The 22,372-nt window shown below is 31.6% G+C and overlaps 1 protein-coding gene across 1 annotated transcript in view; it reads left to right on the top strand.

Moving 5' to 3' along the window:
• The window catches only part of LOC143205113 (protein O-mannosyl-transferase Tmtc3), a 292,120-nt gene that overhangs the window by 217,447 nt on the left and 52,301 nt on the right, over positions 1 to 22,372 (top strand). The window contains exons 5-6 of the mRNA XM_076418194.1: positions 1,816 to 1,931; positions 13,728 to 14,159. Of these exons, the coding sequence (XP_076274309.1) occupies positions 1,816 to 1,931; positions 13,728 to 14,159 (548 nt within the window). The remainder of the gene's footprint in view (positions 1 to 1,815; positions 1,932 to 13,727; positions 14,160 to 22,372) is intronic.

Raw genomic sequence — 22,372 nt, 5'->3', positions numbered from 1 at the left:
AATTTCAGTGGGAGGGGATCCTTATCTACTCGATAATTACCAACAAAAACGTTTTCATTTTTAGTTATTGCAAGGTACAACACCAACCTCAAAAGTTTAGAAACAATATAGTAACTTATGTTTTATTACACTCTAAGACTAGATCGGACCTTAGGCTAATGATTAGTTAGAATTAGTTATGACATGAACACATTTTTGAGATGAAAACTTTGAAAATACATGCTTTCCACTGTGAATCTCTACTTTTTATAAATGATGTTTATCCCAATCCTTATACATGAATGATAGATTGATGGTTTTACGATATATGTAGGAGGAAACATCGCTCCTCTTAGTATCTGGTGTAATAATTTTTATGTATTAACACTGTTGTTGTTTTATTAAATTCACCTCACTATTCTACACCACACAAGATCAAATGGTTTGATTCTTTTGAGTCCGTGTTCTGATCTGGTGTTATTCAAGAGTTATATTACTTCCATATAGACTTGAAAATGGAGTCTGTCCTCATGTCTCCTTGATTCTCTTGATATCCTAAATGAGTCAGTATCTGAAGGTATCGGTACCTACAATACTTCCCAGTACGTTGTTCTGGAAAACTTGTATTGTATTTATATTACTTTTCGAGGAACATCGGCATAATTGAATTCAGTATTTCCATATATATTTCAATACTTGGTTGTATAATAGCAATTTATTATGTACTGATAATTATTTTTCCGAATTTAATGATATTTTCTTCCAATTAACCAATACATTTTCCTATATTTTGACTAAGTTCTTTCCCTTTATTTTTTAATTTTGCTCTTTCACTATTTCAAAAGTCGATTTATCTATAAAGTCCATTTTTATTGCAAAAACAACTTTATACTGGGTGAAGTAAATACGTAAATTGTTCTAGAGTAGTTTCTCAAAAATAGTCATCTCGTTTATTATTTCAATGAAATAATCGTATCGCTAATCGTTTCATATAGAAGTAATGTCTTATACACACTAGTGAAATTCCTCTCTATGAATCTCTACTTTTTATAATTGATGTTTAACCCAATCCTTATAAATTAATTTTAGATTGATTAATTTACCATAGATATGGATGTAACCATCGACATTCTTTAGTCTCTAGTGTAATAATTTTTTTAACATTGATGTTGTTCTATAAATGCATCTTTATACAAGATATACTATATAAGATCAAATGGTTTGATTCTTTTGAGCCAATGTCCTGTTGTAGTGTTATACAAGAGTTGTATTGCTTCGATATGGACATGAGTATGATGTCTTTCTTCATGTCTCCTTGCGATTTTCTTAATTTCCTGAGTGATAGTCGATATGTGAAGGTCTCAGTGTAGGTAATGAGTCTTGTAGTATCTCGGTGCACCTACCATACTTCTCAGGACTTTGTTCTGGAAAACTTGGTATTCTATTTATATTACTTTTTACGGAACATGAAATTCCATGTACCCATATAGATTTAAATACTTTATGAAAGCAATTTATTTTGTACTGATAATTGCGATTTTCTTCCAATTGGCCACTACATTTTCTTATAATTTAACTTCAGTTCTTCCATTTTTACTTTTGTACTTTCACTATTTCAAATGTCAATCTTTCTATGAAATCCATTTTTTGCAAACATATCTTTTATTCCGGATCATTACGTAAAAATTAATAAAAGTAGTTTACATACCAGTGAAAATAAATGTATTCTACTCTATGAATATCTTGATGTTTAACTCAATCCTTATAAATGTCTTATAACACCATTGTTTTCGTTTATGTGAATGTGTCATAACTAAAATATTGTTTTGTTTTCAGAATGGAAATATATCGCTTTATCCATGATCGCCATCGCCACCGCCATGCTGTGCAAAGAGCAGGGCATTACGATCGCCGGCGTGTGCGCAGCATATGAAATATTTGTAGTTCAAAAGGTAATTTACCAACTTTATTAGTCCATTAGGTCGCCATTTTATTACCTAATATAAAGCAAACGTTAATTAAAATAAAAATTATTCGTACGGAGAAATTTCCCGACCCGTATCATTTTATACCCTCAATAAACATTAAAATGCTCGGCTATTACTGCATTCTGTTATCGGTTATTTTTGATTTAAGCGATTTTGATAAAAATCAACCAGGACCAGACTAATTTTAGAATTGTTCATGCTATTCGTTATAGAAATGATATATGTTATACATGTCTTATTGTCATGTCTGTATTATTTATGACATCCAACATTTCTTTAAGCCACGGCAGTTGTATTAGTAACGTTTAGTACTAGTGATCTCCCTGTGGTCGAAATTCGACCACAATTTATTAAGTTGATTATGCTTTTCTCCTGATGGAACAAAGGGACTCATTTAAAAATGATATTTTACTAGAACTTGTTTTCATTTCATTTCATCAGAAATGTATTTGATATACAACATTAGTGTGTGACTACCTAACTTTTTTTGAAATAGGCATTTAATCTACTTTCCAACAAGTTTCAATAATCAACGAAGTATTGATAAGTTTAAATTAATACACCGCTGAACATTATAACAAAGTATTATAACTAAATAAGTATAAGTATATATGATCTTTCTTTCCGTGTATGCTATAAACATAAATGTGGATTTTTTTTTATTATTTAATTATTACATTGTTACTAGTCGTTTCGGGCTAACCTACAATTTGTCTTTATGACAACTTAAATCTAGGTATATAACCAGGACGACCCATCGAACCTATCTCAGTCTCTGATGAAATAATGTTTATACATGTAACTGCTGTATTTTTTATTACATGCACCTCACTACAGAAGATCAGATGGTTTGATTCTTTTGAGTATGTGTCCTGCTCTGGTTGTAAAAAGTTGCAATATTTCAATATTCTCGTGACAATGGAGTCTTTCCTCATGCCCCCTTGCAATTATCTTAATTTTTTGACTGACTGTGGGTATCTGTAGGTCTAGATATAGGTAGTCAGTCCTGTAGTATTTGAGTACGCCCACAATACCTTTCAGGTTGTTGTTTATGTTACTTTTTGCAGACCATCCCCATAATAACTCCGTATGTCCATATAGGTTTTAGTATTTGCTTATATAATAACAATTTATTATGTATTGATAATTGTGATTTTCTTCCAATTAGCCAATACATTTTTCTATATTTCAATTCCAGTTCTTTTCTTTTCTTCTTTATATGTTCCGTCTAGCGAAGTGTTGCATCAAGATTCATTTCATTTCATTAGTGCTTGTACGGTCGGATTATAGGTGAGCTACACAAGCACAGATTTACTTTCGTTAATTTTTATTTTTCAAGCTTGTGTTCAATTATTTATATTATCACTTGCTTCTTGTATTTTTTATGAGGCTTCATTACTATTATCTCCAAGAGCTATAATCGCAGTATCATCAGCAAATGTAGCCATCGTAATATTCTCCATTTTTGGTATATCACAAGTGTAGAGTAGATAAAGCATTGGCTCCAGTACACTTCCTTATGGTATACCTGCGTTAGCTTCTTTTATTATAGAGTAAGCTTCTTCTTGTTTAACGCTAAACATTCTGGCTATAATGTACGATTTTAGTAGTTCGGTGTGTTGTTTTGGTAACATTTTCTGTAGTTTATGAACAAGGCCTTCATGCCAAATCTTATCGAAGGCTAGTGCTACATCTAAGAATATAGCTGAGCAATCTTTGTTACTTTCGTAGGTTTTTTCAATAACATCTGTTATTATGTGGACCTGGCCAATTGTTGAATGCTTGCTAATATACCAGCTGATGTGTTGGTATTAGGTTTTTTCTCTCTATGATATATGGAATAATAAATGAAGTAATACTTGTTTATATACTAAAACAGAGAATATATAAATAAAACAATTTTGAAATTGATATTAAACTTTAGCATGTATATTAAAACAGAAGGAACACAATTAGATAATTTATTTTTTACAATTTAGATATGTATATTGAAAAAAATATATTTACAATAATTAAATTATCTACTGATTTTCGAAAACTTATTGCAAAAACAATAAATACACCAGACTGATTAAAAGTGTATTTTATTTACCTAAATTTTTATGTAAAATTGTATTGTTCTTTGCTTATATATTCCACTCTTCGATCTCACCCTAGGAGATAGCTCATCTCTAGTTTGATATATAGCCCTTCTATAGATTTCGTTTATCTACTAAGTTCCTAAGTTTTATATATAAAAGTAAATTAAAACAGAAAGTGGGCGTGTTAAAGCATACGGAGTTTATTTAATTTTAATCAGGGTTGTTTAAGAATTTGTGTTGCTTTCGGTTATTCCCGCATTACTGGAGCTATGGTTAAATCGTTATGGCAAGTTTAGATAGAAAAAAAAAGATTAAAATGATAACGTAAAGTTACATATTCCTTTTTTTTAGAGAGCTGTTGTATATATATATAGCTGTGAGAGAATATAATAAGAACCTGTGTGAAAGTAATGTGTGTCTTCTTTATTTACAAACTATTTAGATTTCCGTGAGCATCTTTTGATTTAATTTGATTTTGAAACATAGATTAGCTAAGAGAAATTGTTCTTAAGAACTGATGGTAATTGATATGGTTAGGGAGACATTCATCAATAGTTGTACATCAATCGTTAAAATGAACGTTGTAGGGGATATTAACAATTATAAATAGCTTCATAGAATTTTAATTCCTCATTCCATTTCATGTTTGAAAGATCGAAGAGTGCTATAAATAAACAACGAACAATGGATGTAATAACTTTTAATAATTTAAAATTACATCATGTACTTACTTTTGTTCTTCCATATTTCAAAACCAATATATGTAAAACCACCAAGAATAACACAACAATTTAATGATTATTCATATAGCACAAAATAATATTTAAATGTTCTAGATTATGTTGTTGTTTTTACTCAATGGACTCTATAGAACGCCTCGAAAAAAATAACGCACCACTATTAGAAGAAGAATAATTCGTATAGTTTATTATTCAGCCTCTTTAGACAAGCAGTATTTAACTCCTAAAAACTCGTAAATTAGAAATTTGTGGCGACTGCCTCCATATCACTAGGTAACCAGTGTGACAGCAATGAAAACAAAGGGTATAAAAACCCATGATAGCCGTATTTTCTTTCTTTCCCGTTTCAACCCTGTCATTCCTGTCAACCCGTTTCTTTTCGCCAATAAAACAATTTGCTCACAAGGAATTAGTCGACCCAACATCAATTCATAAAAAAATGTACATTCAATACACGTTTTTCAAATTATCATATAAAGGAAAACGTGAAGTAAGGGAGGTTTCAATCATGAGTCTGCTGAACCAAAATTATTGTATTTTATTTAGTGTTTTTTTGGTGTGTTTTGTACTTAACCTTAGTCAACGTACAGTCATTCTAACATAAATCTGTTCAACATATTACATATAGAATATGTGTTATATATTACATATAACAGTATATAGACTAAATATAACAATTTATATCAACTCGATATTCTGTTCATATCCAATATTATTTTTATTTCGCTGATATGTTTATGAAATATACTTTTATGCATTTATATTTTTATTTGTTCAAATTCAAACAATTTTCAGTATAGTATATATTGGAAAAAGATATTTTTCAGACGATATATTAAAATATTTACGCTTTATTTGTTTTATCATTTTTATGATCTGGAATAGTCTATTTTTCGAAAACGTATCTATTTGTTAAAGTGCAATCGAGTGAAAAAATATAGCAAAGAGTTATTAAATTCAGTATATTAACTTCAAAATATTATTGCTTAAAATATTAGTTATTATCTATTTTATTCATTCTAAGTTAGGGATATCTGTTGGTATTATAAGTCGACATGTGTATCTACCCTAGTTGTTTTTAAATTATTTCAAATATATTCATATGTATTAGGTGCTTACATATATTCTGATAATTTTTAAAATGAATTTATTGAAAAACATTATTACGATATATATCGATCATACTATTATCAATCATCTTCTAAAACTTTTTCCCATCTTTGGTTTGGCAAACACCAATCATCATTGTCACACTTCTTTGGCATATCGAAACAGTTTGCCAGTTAGGAAACAATTTTAACAAGTTGTTATCAGATGGTACTACAACAATGTATCTCGTCATAAAATTTGTAACATGTGGTCGAGTTCTATTATGTAAGAGGATGACTTTGCATCTGTTACTCCCTGATGTCTTTTTGCAACGTCATTCACACAAACCCCCTTGAAATTGATTGATAAAAGAAAGACGAAGGGAGAGAAGAGTATGTCACAGAACCTATGCTGTATACAAAGCAATATTTAATAGAATTAGTAATCAGACAAATCAAAAGATGAAAGAATATAAACAGAGTTGCTTTGAAAGAAGTGAATTAAGCTCGGAAGCAGACGAAGATTACTCGCTATGGAAAGTAACTAGGAGATTTAAACCATTTATTAGAGTACCGCTTATTAAAAATGATCAAAATGAATCGACGCAATGAGGGAAAAGCTGAATTATTCGCAAAACATTTAGCTAACGTATTCCAACTGAATGATATAGAATCTACAATAGGTATAAATGCTGTTTATCAGCTCGATGTAGTTGTAAATCTTATTTCTCCAATGGCAGTCCTAAAAAGGGTCCTGTAATTGATGATATATCACCTGGGTTATTAAAAGAGCTGCGACCAAAAGCAATAATCATGTTGATATATATATATATATATATATATATATATATATATATATATTCAATCCCTGTTTGAGACTGAAACGTGTCCGGAATGTGTTAAGGTTGCTCAAATAATTACGCTTAGAAAACCTGATAAACGGACAGAACAAATTGAACCTTACAGTCCTATTTCGCTGATACCTGAGACATCCAAACAATTTGAGAAACTGCTGTTAAAACGTATTAAACCATTTATAGAAATACCAGATTTCCAGTTTGGATTTCGAAATCATCGCTCGGCAGTCGACCAAGTACACAGAGTAATAGCGGTTGTTGAAAAGGCGTTCGAAAAAAAGATATACTGCCCTGCAATATTCCTGGACGTCTCACAAGCTTTTGATCGGGTGTGGCATTTGGAATTAATCTACAAAATGAGCTAATTGCTACCGCGAAATTACTGTCGACCACTGGAATAATATCTTTTCGAACGAAAATTAGTCTCACATGAAGGGATATTCTCAACACTTAAACCTATTTGGGCTAGAGTTTCACAGGGTAGTGTCTTTTGATCACTCCTATATCTGCTCTATACTACTGATATCTCAACAACAAAAGAATCAGTACTTGGAACATTTGACGGCAGTTACCATGGCAAAAAATGTATCTCTGTCTAAGTCTGTAGAACAAGCGAAGTAGTGATCAGCAAATGGACTAGAAACAGAAAAACACAGCTTAATAGCTCCAAAACTGTCCATTTTAATTTTGCGTTGCGGCGAAATGACACAAACCTAATTATATCACTTGACGGATGCGGGATTCCTCAAACAGAATCAGCCAACTACTTACCTCGGAATATATCGCGATGATAGGTTAAACTGGAAACATCATGTTTGACAAAAAGCAGAAAAGATTAGACTCTCAGTCATGTCACGGAAGATACTCTCCACTAATATTATTTTAAGTCAATTTTTTATAAGTTCTTCAAGCATATTATTTTTACTAAATTTTCGAAATAATATTGGAGATTGCTGTTAGAATTTCATAATATCCTTTATAAAAACCGCGAAATAACATTACCATACCTAAATAAAACATTCCTTTTTTTTATCAGTAACATGTTTTATACAGGGATGATATCCACACCTTCGTATCGATCAGATAATTCAAACAAATATTGGATATTTTCTCTTTTATTGCCCCTTTAACGCTCCGACGCATTCTAAATACGAGCGTTGGTGTGATATTTTTCTCATCTTCATTTTCTCTCGACATCATGTCGTCGAATTCCCAGAGACCGGATTTTAAAATATGTTGATTTAGGTTCGATTTTATGACCCAATTTTGTTTTTCAGTTTATCACGTCGTAAAGCAGATTTCCCGCCATCTCTCTGCCACTAAATAAACAACCTAGAACATTTTGTTGGCTGAGATACCCGGAAGAAGAAAGTTTTTTCCCTCTCCGTAAGCGCATCCAATGTTTTATGAACAATTTCAGATAATATCAAAACGAATTAGCCTTAACGTTGATACAGTGAAGTGAGAAGTGTTACTTTATTTCTAAAAGACCGAGTTTCGCGTCGATTTTGCCCGATATATGCCATGATAAATACTATATTACAAAATCAACTGCGTTCGTATACTGTTAGATAACCAAACACACTATCGTCAACTTTATGATTTGCTTTAAATCTATGATATATGGGGTAATTGTTCAAATATAAAATATAAGTTTTCCATCTATATATTAATCGGCTTATCGCAAGTTTTGCCTCCCTTTTTAAGCAAAACAGGGACACCTGGAGACGTGAAATTTGGCACGACTAAAGCTTACATCAAGAAAGAATTTTTAGGCTTAAAATGTATGTGTAATATGCCCTACAAACAAATAAATTCCAAATGCTGATACAATATATATAAAAAAATATTTCAGGCTCTGACCAACGCGCTAGCAGCTCCAATTCTTATACGGTACATTATTAGTAATTTCTGTTGTAACAGGTCAATTAAAAAAGTCCCTGGTCTGACACATAGATGGCGCTACTATAATTAAATATATATGTTAATAATATTATATATATTAATAAATAGTTAGCCCTAGCCCTCAAAAGATGCGTGTATGAATTTGACAGCTGTCGGATCATTAGTTCGTGAATTATAGCATTTTGAGTGAAGCAACTTTCGTTATTGTGAAAAAAAATTAATAAAAGGAATTTCGGGTATTGATAAAATATTGCTTTTTGAAGGGAAAAAATACAGTTGAAGCAAAAACTTGGTTTCCTGACACTGCTCCAGGAAAATCAACCATCAAGGATTAGTATGCTAAGTTTAGACATGGTGAAATGAACACCGAAGACGGTGAACGCAGTGAGCGCCCAAAAGAGGTCCACAAAATGATTTTGAATGGCCGTAAATTGAAACTGAATGAAATAGTAGACATCCTGAAGATATCAACTGAACGTGTACATCATATCATTCACAAATATTTGGGTATAAGAAAGCTCTGTGCAAATTGGGTGCCGCGCGAACTCACTTTTGACCAAAAACAACGACGAGTTGATGATTCAGAGCAGTGTTTCAAGATGATCAAGCGTAATAAACCCGAGTTTTTGCGTCGAAATGTGACAATGGATGAAACGTGGTCACAATCGATAGTCATCCGAGTGAACTGCACACGATGAGCCCGCTCCAAAAAAGTGTCACCAGTCAGGGAAAACGATGCCAAAAGTCCATTAATTTGAAGAAAAAAACTAATTTTGCCAAAAAAATGTGCTTTGCTATGGTAGGCCGGGGACTTTTCAATTGACTTGTTACGTAAACCAACTACGGGCGCGTAATTATTTAAAAAAACCTGGCAACGTGGTTCCGTAAATGTTTAAGTCGGACGAGAAGTCCCTAAATTTTACATCTGAAACGATATTAAAACGGAAATTGAGTGTGTTAAAACATTATTAAATGAAGCTATTTAATTTTGAAGTGTTTAAATTTAAAGTGTTATTTACGATTTTGTGTTACTTTCGAGTATTCCCGTATTGTTGGAACTATTAAATAGTTATGACCACTTTAAGAATAGTATATATGATCACGTAAAATTATATTTTACATTTTTGTAGAAAGAACAAATTAATGTGTGCGCTTTATCGGATAGTATATACAGTTGGGAAAGGAAAACCCGATATATGCTAAAATTTCATCCTAACAGAGGTTAACAAAATTCGAGAGAAACAGGAATCGTCTGTCCTCTTTGTTTACAAAATATTTATAATTTTACAAAATATTTAATTTATGCCTGGTAGACAGAGAATTACTCAGAAAAATTGGTCATAATTATCTATCATTGTACTACAACTATTTTAAAATTTATTAAGAATTTTCTGTATATTTTAGTGCTATTAACTTCTGACTTATTTCGGGTTCCTTTACTTAATGCATTTCTTAACAAAGCACTAATCGAATATTGAAGATAAGAAATACATTAATTTGTGCACAAAGGGTTAAAATGAATATTGCAAACAATATTAACAATTATAATATAGCTTCATAGACTATTGATTCCTCATTTGTTGGCGAGCTGTTAATTCCCACACGGGACATAAGACAGTAGATAAACAAAATCTATAGCAGGCAAATTAAAGAAGATTTCTGTACAGGAGATTGAAGCATGGAATAAATATGCAAAGAACGATGCAATTTTATTTTAAAATTTTAGATAAAGAAATTATTCTTTTAATCAGCCTGGTATATTTTTTGTTTTTGCAATATGTATTTAAGGTGAGATATGGATAAAGGATAAAGACTATATGAATACATAAATGAAGTAATGAAAATAGGCAGCATTTAACATGAAACTACATAATTTGCATAGATGGAACACATAGAACAAATAGAAGAAATTATTAATTGTAACAGTAAATTTGTAAATATTTTAAAGCATTGATAAATATTAAGGTGGTTAACGAATACTGTTATAAGATATATGATTATGTGACATTTTATTGTTTGAACTTTGCATCAATTATTTTGATTATTTACTTTATAGCTCGAACGCCTTACTTTTAAGCTTTGAAAACTCAATAACTTGATTGTAAATACATTCCTTTGCTATCCATTTCTAAATTTTAAAAAATTAATTACCTAGTTGTTTTCGTTAATATTTTATTGTATATGCTATTATCAATTTCACAGTTGCTTTATTCATATATTCTTTGTTTTAATATAGAAACATGTATTACTTACTTCATTTATCATTCTATATTTATGTTTATAACATAAAAGTACAAAAAAACTCTCATCTTACATATGATACTTTGTTGTAATATTTGGTGGTGTAGTAATTTAAACTTATCAATACTTTGTTGATTATTGGAACTTAATGGAAATTAGATTTAATTAAATACTGTTTAAAAAAGTGTTAGTTCTTAAGAATATATATTAATTTATTTAATTATTTATTACTTAATAGAAAAAAATAACAGCAGAAAGTATGAAAATACGTGTGTAGGGTACGCCTTAATAATAAAATGTTTTAATTTGGTAACACTCATTTTGTAGACTGTCAGTGAACAATGGAATATCTCGTATTAAATAATTACAACGTTAGATTAAAGATGATATATTGATTTTCCAAAGTTGCTTATTTTGCTTGGTCGGTCTAATTTGCTTTTAATATATGTTACTAATATTTAGTAAAGTGTTCTTCAAAAGGGTCTACTCCTGTAGTTTCATGGTGTTTACATCAATTATATTCTCATTTTAGGAAATATATAGTAGTTTTTGTATGTTATTATGGAAATATAAAGGAATTTTGATAAATATAATTTTGATGATGTATGGTGTACTATTTTCGCTAAAATACAGTTATCCCCCCTCTAGTAATAAAGCGTATAGACAATCAATATTAATTTTTAATATTCGCCACCCAATTCAAAAAATCTATAAAGTATATAGCAATGTTAGTAATCTGTGGAGGATTGATTACAAGCAAGTCACATCACATAATAATCTGTTTAAAATGTGGATGTATATATTTAAATTTGTTGAAGTTAGTATGTCTCAAAACTTGTCTGAATGACATAATATTCTGTTTTACTACAGGGAATGTTATTTAATTGACACAAGCAGCTTTGTTGTTCATGTCTTCTTTCTTCCTATACTGACTATCGAAAGACATCCATGGGAACCAGTCCATCTGACACATGACCCTTTGTCAGTTACAGTGATTAGGTAACATACCAAAGAAAAAAGTATCAAGAACAAAAAGGGCAAGAGCGAACAGAAAATTGACATAAGATACATTAAATTCAAACTAAATTCATATATAACAGGTCAATTGAAAAGTCTCCGGCCTACCATAGTAAAACACATTTTTTTTATTCGACATAAAATTCCCTTCAATGGGGCTACACTGATTATAGCGACCCTCCAACTTTTCTATACCATTTTGTAGTACGATTTGTCTTTTGCTTCAAAAGAGAACTCATTTTCGGCGATCACCTCTTCATTCGACGAAAATTTCTTCCCAGCGAGCATTCTTTTGAGATCTGAGAACAGGAAATAGTCGCAGAGGGCCAGATCTGGAGAATACGGGGTGGATGAGGAAGCAGTTCGAATTTTCATAGATTTTTGCCATCGTTTTCAGTGACTTGTGATACGGTGCACTGTCTTGGTGAAGCAACACTTTTTCTTCACATCCGGCCGTTTTTCAGCGATTTCGTCTTTCAAACGGTCCAATATATATAATAGTTTTGTAGTAGTTTTATAGTAATAGTATATAATAGGTGATGGTTGGTGTTTTTCAAGGTAGTCAATGAAAATTATTCCATGCGCATCCCAAAATATGTTACAGACGCTATAACCTTGCCGGCCGACTATTGCATTTTCCTCGCTTTGGAGCAGGTTCATCGTGTGCAGTCCACTCGGATGACTGTCGATTGGACTTCGGAGTGAAATGGTAGAGCCATGTTTCATTCATTGTCACATATCGACGCAAAAACTCGGGTTTATTACGCTTGATCATCTCAAACACTGCTCCGAATCATCAATTCATCGTTGTTTTTGGTCAAAAGTGAGCTCACGCGGCACCCACTTTTGCACAGAGATTTCTCATACCCAAATATTCGTGAATGATATGATGTACACATTCAGTTGATATCCTTAAAGTGTCTGCTATTTCATTCAATTTCAATTTACGGTAATTCAAAATCATTTTGTGTATTTTTTAAAATGTTTTCGTCGGTAACAACCTCTTTTGGACGTCCACTGCTTTCACCTTCTTCGGTGCTCATTTCACCACATCTAAACTTAGCATACCAATTCTTGATGGTTGATTTTCCTAAGGCAGTGATCGATATTATTATATTACCTGTATTATTTGAAATATTAATATAACGACATGCCTAGTGCACAATGTGAGGTTAGAAAAACACTTTGTACCATAAATCATTTCAATGTCCTGAAAGGGACTAATATTGTCAGAAAACCCTTCGAATGTTTATTTCAATACATTTGAATAATATGCTATACTAGCTATGCATTATCTTTTATTTAGAATGAATTATAGTGCCTTTAAAATTTATTTCTATTTAATGTCACGGAAACTTTATTACAAATTTGGCAACCAATATTACCATTATAAACAAAATTGACGCTTTTTGGATTTTAAAACTTTTAAAAATTTAAACTTTGTTCTTCCCTCTTTTAAAACAATTTAAATGGATATTATAACTAAGAATAATACAAAAATTTAAATATTGTTGTTATGGAATTATCAGTGCATAACAAAATCTAAATTTTTTAGTTTTTTTGTGTTGTTTTCACTCAATCGACAGCAAATATTAAAATGGTCAATTATGCCGCAGGTGCATACTCTTGGTAGAAAAAGAGCGTAGAATAGATGACTTTGCGCATTATATACTCTCTATGCGTGACCTTGATTCAATATTTTCTTGAATATTTATAAAATTAAAAGGAGTATAATGATACGAAGTGGAGAAAAGCCTACAATTTGTATGTTACTTAATATTAATGCATATTTATTTGCTATTATATTAATATTTGTTTTTTTTTGTTCCAGATTCGACTGAATGATGTCAGGCAAATCCTGAGAGCGACCGTCAGCCCCAAATCTAGCTACCACTTACCGAGATCGAACGCACCCACCAAACGATTGCTCGTTCTCGGCGTAACCACCCTGATATTACTCTTAGGCCGTTTGCAAATCATGGGATCGCAGTTGCCCGTGTTTACGCGCTTCGATAATCCCGCGTCCGTAGCGCCAACCCCCACTCGACAGCTCACCTATCATTACTTGATCAGCGTCAATTTGTGGCTGTTGCTGTTCCCGTGTAACTTATGCTGCGATTGGACCATGGGAACGGTGCCTCTGATCGAGTCGATGTTTGACGTTAGGAATTTGGCGACCCTGGGGACGTATCTCTTTATCGGGGCGTTGGTGGGAACGGCGTTTCTCACTAAAAATAGACAAAAAAGCGTCATACTAATTATGGTAAGTACCACACTATTCCATCTATATTAGGCGTTTGTACGTATTGTGATATTTTTTTCATTTTAAAACGACGATATAAGATAGTACAGTACCTATTAACCGAAATAGTTTGCCGTTACCAAAGAACTAGTCTGGATTAGCAGCGAACTGATCATCGAACTATGTTCGTACTTCTTCAGCATTTCGAAACTGTGTGCCAACCAAGCCATACAGATGAGCAAATTTATCGGTAATCACAAGGTGCTATGTGTGATAAATGCGGCAGCATAACCTTCACAACTCTTGCAACGTATAGCTGGGTTTTTTTTACAACAATAAGTCATTCAATTTGGCAAACGTGGACATCAGTAAAAATCTGTAGTAACAGTTTAATTCCGTTTTAACGATACGTAAGACATTAAACTTTGGTGATCTCACCATTTGCACAGCAAGTAACCCAGGACTTATTGCGTTTGGAGTTGTAATGGATCCACTTCTCATCGCCAGTCAGAACCCTCCACAAAAAAACCCTTTTTTTGTCCTAACAGGCAATGAAACCGTGATCTTTAACCGATACGAAATACGTATTGGAGCCATTTGCCTCTTTTAGGATTTTTCCCATCGCATATAAACGTCTGGAAATAGCTGATTCATCCACTGCAAATCTGTTTGAATAACACAACAACAAAAAGTTTAAGTTGGGTATTCGCCCAATAAAGCTTGCAATTTATTGTTTCGAACTTTTTTGCTACTCCACATCATTCTCCATTTCCAAGTCGGAGCAGCATTTACCTTAAGTATCTACGTAGTAAATTTATCTTAATTTATCGTAAATACGCTATATTATACAACAAAAGCATTATATGTATCATTTTCACCAACAGATATCTTTGATAAAATATATAGAAGCGCCTAGTATATAAACTAATAAAAAACTTAATATTGATGTCGTGAATTGTAAATTTACATTACGACCTAGCCTAAGCGATCTAGTACCGACCATAAATTATGAGTCAGAAAGTCAAAACAAGGAATCCAACGATTTAGTGGACACATCAACAAGGCAATTTATTAAGAATTTATTTCAGCTATAGTTTTTAGAATTCCAAAACATAACAATTGAGATTCTTCACTTTTCGACAAAATTTTTCAAAATATTGATGTATTTACAATCATGACATAACTTATAATGTATAATATAAAATATATCTGTAGCCATATGCATATATGGTAGCTTAGTCGTGTAGCTTTAACTTTTAATTTCTTGGTGGAAAAACTTGGTTTTAATACATTTATAATGCTTTTCTAACGTAAGCAGTAACACTTTAGAAAATGGTCACAAAATTCACGATAACCTACATTGAAACACTCAAATGGTTCTGCTGGGTTTTTTGCTACAAAGAACCCATTATTTTTGTATTTGTTGAGATATGAATGGGTTAGCAATTTTTTTATCTTTCGCAGATTAGAAGGATTGGTAATGTTTTATATGTTAGTCTTAAAAAGTAAGGTTAAGTTAACAATAGAGAAGAGAAGTTATATCATAAACAAGGGTATATATAAGTTTATTAGTTCTCTATATTTACATGAATTAATTTAGTCTAAAAAGTCATGATTCTATGCTATTATATTGTATTCAAGTCAAGTATACCTATCCTGTTATATTGTGGACCATTAATCTGGAATTTCCAACCAATATATTTTCTAATTGGTTCGAAGGGTCTGAATTTTTATAGATTTTTCAACAAATCAATTATATATATAAAAAATAGACAACATTCACTATATATGAACAAAATCTTCGCCATTTCTGAGGCAGCATACGAAATAACTATGTAGGTATTGAGGTGATAAGTCATCATACCAAACAAATGAAAGTCAAGTGGGTCATATGAAGAACAGAAATGTCATATGGCGTATATACAAGTTCAGGAGGATTTTCCGAGTCAAGCCAGTAACATGAAGTCTATATAGCAAAATCAAACACCATCAGACCAGGTTTTAGATACTAAAGCATCTTCTACTTAATCCATCAGAAGGTTTTTTAAATTTTTAAATGTATGTACGAAGTGACCGACCAGCTACATTTTTGTCATTTTTTCGTTTGAAATTTCAGTAAAAAATATGATTTTTCTCACCCACCACTGTTTTCCAAAGGAGATTTTTTTGTTGTTGAATAATATTTTATATGTATGAAATATAAATACTAGTGTTTAATAAATACTATTTGGACAACACATATGTTTGTTTTTTTGTTGGTGCAAATACTTGGTGATAGATGTTTGGAGCTGAATCTTTCTCACACACAACTTCTTTCCGTCCAGCACGCAATTCCGCATCTTTGAACTTTTGAAGCTGTCCAAAATCAAAAAAGTTAGCAAAAATACATCTATTTTAAATTTTATTTGAAGCTCGACCAAAGTATATGAAATAATTAAACCATTTTAATCCAGTTTTACAGCATTAAAAGAATATATCAGATATCGGCAATAGTCAGTTGTTAACAGTAGAGCGTCAAATTAATGATTTGGTTAGGTTCTTGCAGTTGCCAATTTAATCAAGCACTTAACATCATCTGGGGCATCATGTTAGCTTTTAAACCGATTTGAACATTATCTGGGCTTCGACCATAATCCTGTTTACACATTATTATCGTATATGATCCATTTACATCGTTTAACCATACCTTTCAAAAATCTATTCGATTCCATTTCCACTCCATTCGATTAAACACACATTTAGAGTTTAATTTGGTATCCACTTCCTTGTAAATAACTCAGAATTGATTTATGATTAATGAATCGTTCCATAGCGATATCAGGACATTAGATAAGCCAGATTATTAGGATCAGATTCATCTCTAACGAAAACAAGCTGACACTGACAGAATTTTTGATAACCATGCACCATATTCTTCCTGGTTTTGAAAGTAAAAAAAGAACAGGTCATTCTACCTTCCAGACGTGCCATAAAATGGCTTCATTGAATAACTATCACTAGAAATAACTGACATTAAATAATTTATTAAGAAAAACTGTAATCACTTTTGCACTAACCTTTTAGTACGATGGCAATTATACATTGAGTTGTCTTATTATTAAATTTATTAATAGGAATGACAAATACATTCATAATGAATTAAGAATATGAATAAATCAGTGCAATTTTTTTTCACGAAATTTACAATACAAATTGAATTATGTAAATTTACTGCTACTATTATTAAAGCATAAGCTGAAACTTTCAGATAATTATCCGCATTCTATTTAAAGGGGTTTGGATATTTGATATCGCGTGAAATATTAGTTGAACGAGGGTATATCCTTAGCTAGCACAAATTTTGTCAAATATTTGATAAAGGTTCATTATTTCGTATAATGCGCTAAACTATATCGAAGAAAATTATGATTCGGGGTACATATTAATACCACTCTGTAGAATATTGTTCAGCTAACGTTTACCAATTCGTCAAAATAAAATAGAAATAGTGGAAAAGTTCAGTTAGAATATTATAATACCTAGGATGTTCTACACGTTTTTTCGTTCGTTGAACTTCGGTAAAACTACGAATTTAACACTATTAATAGTGAATATACACTGCCGGAAACAACGTGGTAATTAAGAGAAAACAACAATAAAACTGATAAGTGATAACTAAATTACTCAAATTAGGGTTACTAGGTACTCAAATTATAAGGTACTTCCATTAAACATTGTACTAACATTTAGTAGGTAAATATATTCAGAGCAAATTAAAAAAAAAACTATTTTCCTAAAATTTTTGTATTGTCAAAATGTCCGCCCTTAGTTTTAATTACTTGCTCACAAATTTATTTCATTCTTTTTATTGGCTTATTTAGGTATTCGGATTTCAGTGTCTTACATTCACTTTGTAAGTATTCTCATACGAATTCTATAGAGGATAGGTCTGAGACTGATTATTTGCTAATTTTGTTTTTGTTTTTGCTCTTTGTCTGGAGCCTCTGATATAATATTGACGAATGTTTAGGGTCGTTGTCTTGTTAAATGATGGCCAATTAGATTAACTCCTAAAGGAATCGCATTTTCCTGGAATATTTATTAGCCCGGGCTTATTATTACCAAAACACCCCAAACCATCACATCATCACCTCTAGTAGCTTGTTTTCGTGTTAGAGTATAATGTACACCTTCACTTGAAACTCCGATCTTCTGCAATTGGACGTCTAGAATATCCTTCCTTACTCAAATTACATAAAATTAGATTAATAGATTTAATTATGGTAGCGCCATCTATGTGGCAGGCCGGGGACGTTTCAATTGACCTGTTACATAAGTTCAAAACACACATAATTTAACTTAAGTTCTCATCTTAACTTATCTTACAGCTCAAAGTGTTTTTCTGTTTTCCAAATATCAACTAATTGAATTTGATGAATACAAATAAATATATGTAAAAATATCTTTCAAACTGTTCGGTTATATCACGCAAAAACTAATCTTATAAAAGCGCTTTTATCGTTCTAATTATCCTTATTAAAAAAGCACATTAAATACATTAATTAATAGGTGTCCGTGTTAAAAGTCCTACACGCACTAAGGAAGGTCTGGTATCAAACATGGCATAGTTATGTTCATGATATTTGTTTTTAACTAGTAAATAAAAAATACTGACCGGCTAACTTTAATTAACCTTCGAAGTAATAGAACTTCACTGATTATGTAAATCAGAGACGTTTAATTTTATATTAGGTACACTTGTAAGAATTTTTTACCATGCAACAATACGAAGCATTGCATCAATTACTTTTTGTTTATTTTTACAGAGTATTTTGAAAAGGATGTGCTGAAAAGCAATTGAAATGGTTTTTTACTATCTAGTTCAGGTGACAGAACACATAGTGAAATTTATAGAATACAGGATAATTAGTAGTATATAATATTTACTTTATATAAGTCACTTTTAATTGAATAACTAAACCTTTAGGGCTACAAATAAGCTGAAGTTGGATAATTAACTTCCACCGTGTTTTTCTTCGATTCTAAAGGCACCTTCTTTTGCAATATAAGATTGTATAAATTATTATGACTCCTAAACCATTGCCCAACGATATTGTCGACCAATATCGCCGCAACTAAATGTATCTACGTTACTATAAAAACACCTCAAATTACTACTACAAACTCAAACAAACAACTCATTCCGGCTAGACCTTTTTGGAGTACTACAAAGTAAAATAGTGTCCTTGATCTAATATTATATTTCCCCTGAATAATATCCTTAAATGTGAAGTAGTAAGAATGGCCACATTTGCTGATGATACTGCACCACTTGCTAGTATGAACGATATTAAGAATGAACAATATTACAACTGTAAATAGAATACTAATAGCTATCACTTACATAAATGACAACCAAATGGCGGATAATGTTGAATGCAACGAAATCGACGCATAGAATATCCTTCCTTACTCAAATTACATAAAATTAGAGATAAATAACAGATAGAACTCCGTTACACATTGAACTCGAATAGTTTTTAAAATTGTAAACTCGTTTTTAACATATTAGACCATATTGAACATAAAAGAAACGACTGAAACTGCCAATTCTAGGTTGTCAACAATATGTGGTGCAGTAACTCTTAAACGCGGAGTCAGTCTTCGAATTAATAGTCAATTTTTTATTCAACATTATTATTATTATAATCACAGTTATAAAAATAATAAATTGTAATAAAAAACATGTTTATTTAAAGATTTTTATGTCAACTAACATATATAAGATCATATAAGTGGAGAGAACTATAATACGAGTTGAGTATAATAATAGAGTTTTGCATTATTAATATTGGATTATTAATAACATATTTGAAGTGCTTGTTGAAGTTAGTCATTATTAAACTACCAACTATTAATTATGTGTGTCTCCAAACTACTAAAGGCGAAATGTATCAAACTGTTATACACGTGAAGAAGCAATTATATTCCAAACTAATTATATGGCTTTATATAAGTTTGATCTGATACTCTCTATGTCATAGCATATTAAATTTTGAACTTTGAGTTTAGCGGCATATTCAAGAGTTTCCAGTTGATACCCTGATAGTTATGTTTATATCATATAATATTATGATTTGTTTTAATTAAAAAAGATCATGGCACGAATTTACAACTAGAATTGTTATATCTAGTAATTTTCTTTTAATATTATTCTAAAGACCAAATATGTTAAGATTTCAGACCTAAAATTACTTAGCTTTTGATGGATACACTTACACTAGTGCCCTCTAACAAGTCAATTAAAAAGTCCCCGGCCTACCATAGTAAAGAACATTTTTTTGGCAAAATTAGTTTTTTTTATTCAACATAATTCCCTTCAAGAGTATTATGTTTATTACTACTATACACTGATTATAACGACCCTCCTACTTTTCGATACCATTCTTGTAGTACGATTTCTACTTTGCTTCAAAATTCATTAGACAAAAATTTCTTCCCAGCGAGCATTGTTTTGAGATCTGAGAACAGGAAATAGTCGCTGGGGGCCAGATCTGGAGAATACGGTGAATGAGGAGGCAATTCGAAGGCCAATTCATGGATTTTTCACACGGTGCATTGTCTCGGTGAAGCAGCACTTTCTTTTTCTTTAATTGCGGCCGTTTTTCGGCGATTTAGTCCTTCAAACGGTCCAATAACGCTATGTAATAGTCGCTGTTGATGGTCCTACCTTTTTCAAGGTAGCCAATGAAAATTATTCCATGCGCATTCCCCAAAATGCAGACGCCATAACCTTGCCAGCCGACTGTTGCGTTTTTCCACGCTTTTGAGCGAGTTCATCGTGTGCAGTCCACTCGGATGACTGTTGATTGGACTTCGGAGTTAAATGATGGAGCCGTGTTTCATCCATTGTCACATATTGACGCAAAAACTTGGGTTTATTACGCTTGATCATCTTCACACACTGCTCCGAATCATCAACTCGTCGTTGTTTTTGGTTAAAAGTGAGCTCACGCGGCACCCACTTTGTACAGAGCTCTCTCATATCCAAATATTCATGAGTGATATGATGTACGCATTCAGTTGATATCTTTAGGGTATCTGCTATTTCATTCAATTTCAATTTACGGTCATTCAAAATCATTTTGTGGATTTTTAAAATGTTTTCGTCGGTAACAACCTCTTTTGGGTGTCCACTGCGTTCACCGTCTTCGGTGCTCATTGCACCACGTCTAAACTTAGCATACCAATCCTTGATTGATGATTTTCCTGGGACAGTGTCTGGAAACTCGACATCAAGCCAAGTTTTTGCTTTTATGGGAAGTTCCTTTTTATCAATTTTTTTCACATTAACAAAAGTTGCTTCACTCAAAATGCTATAATTCACAAACTAATGATCCGACAGCTGTCAAATTTATACACGCACATTTTGAGTATCAGGGCTAATTAAACAACATATAGATTTAATTATGGTAGCGCCATCTATGTGGCAGGCCGGGGACGTTTCAATTGACCTGTTACATAAGTTCAAAACACACATAATTTAACTTAAGTTCTCATCTTAACTTATCTTACAGCTCAAAGTGTTTTTCTGTTTTCCAAATATCAACTAATTGAATTTGATGAATACAAATAAATATATGTAAAAATATCTTTCAAACTGTTCGGTTATATCACGCAAAAACTAATCTTATAAAAGCGCTTTTATCGTTCTAATTATCCTTATTAAAAAAGCACATTAAATACATTAATTAATAGGTGTCCGTGTTAAAAGTCCTACACGCACTAAGGAAGGTCTGGTATCAAACATGGCATAGTTATGTTCATGATATTTGTTTTTAACTAGTAAATAAAAAATACTGACCGGCTAACTTTAATTAACCTTCGAAGTAATAGAACTTCACTTCATTATATTATGTAAATCAGAGACGTTTAATTTTATATTAGGTACACTTGTAAGAATTTTTTACCATGCAACAATACGAAGCATTGCATCAATTACTTTTTGTTTATTTTTACAGAGAATTTTGAAAAGGATGTGCTGAAAAGCAATTGAAATGGTTTTTTACTATCTAGTTCAGGTGACAGAACACATAGTGAAATTTATAGAAAATACAGGATAATTAGTAGTATATAATATTTACTTTATATAAGTCACTTTTAATTGAATAACTAAACCTTTAGGGCTACAAATAAGCTGAAGTTGGACAATTAACTTCCACCGTGTTTTTCTTCGATTCTAAAAGCACCTTCTT

Source organism: Rhynchophorus ferrugineus, unplaced genomic scaffold (assembly GCF_030347505.1).
Source record: "Rhynchophorus ferrugineus isolate W39M unplaced genomic scaffold, kcgeb_rfMv2 rfM11, whole genome shotgun sequence".
Taxonomy (NCBI): domain Eukaryota; kingdom Metazoa; phylum Arthropoda; class Insecta; order Coleoptera; family Curculionidae; genus Rhynchophorus; species Rhynchophorus ferrugineus.
The sequence above is the reverse complement of the archived record's forward strand: the minus strand, read 5'-3'. Positions and strand labels throughout refer to the sequence as shown.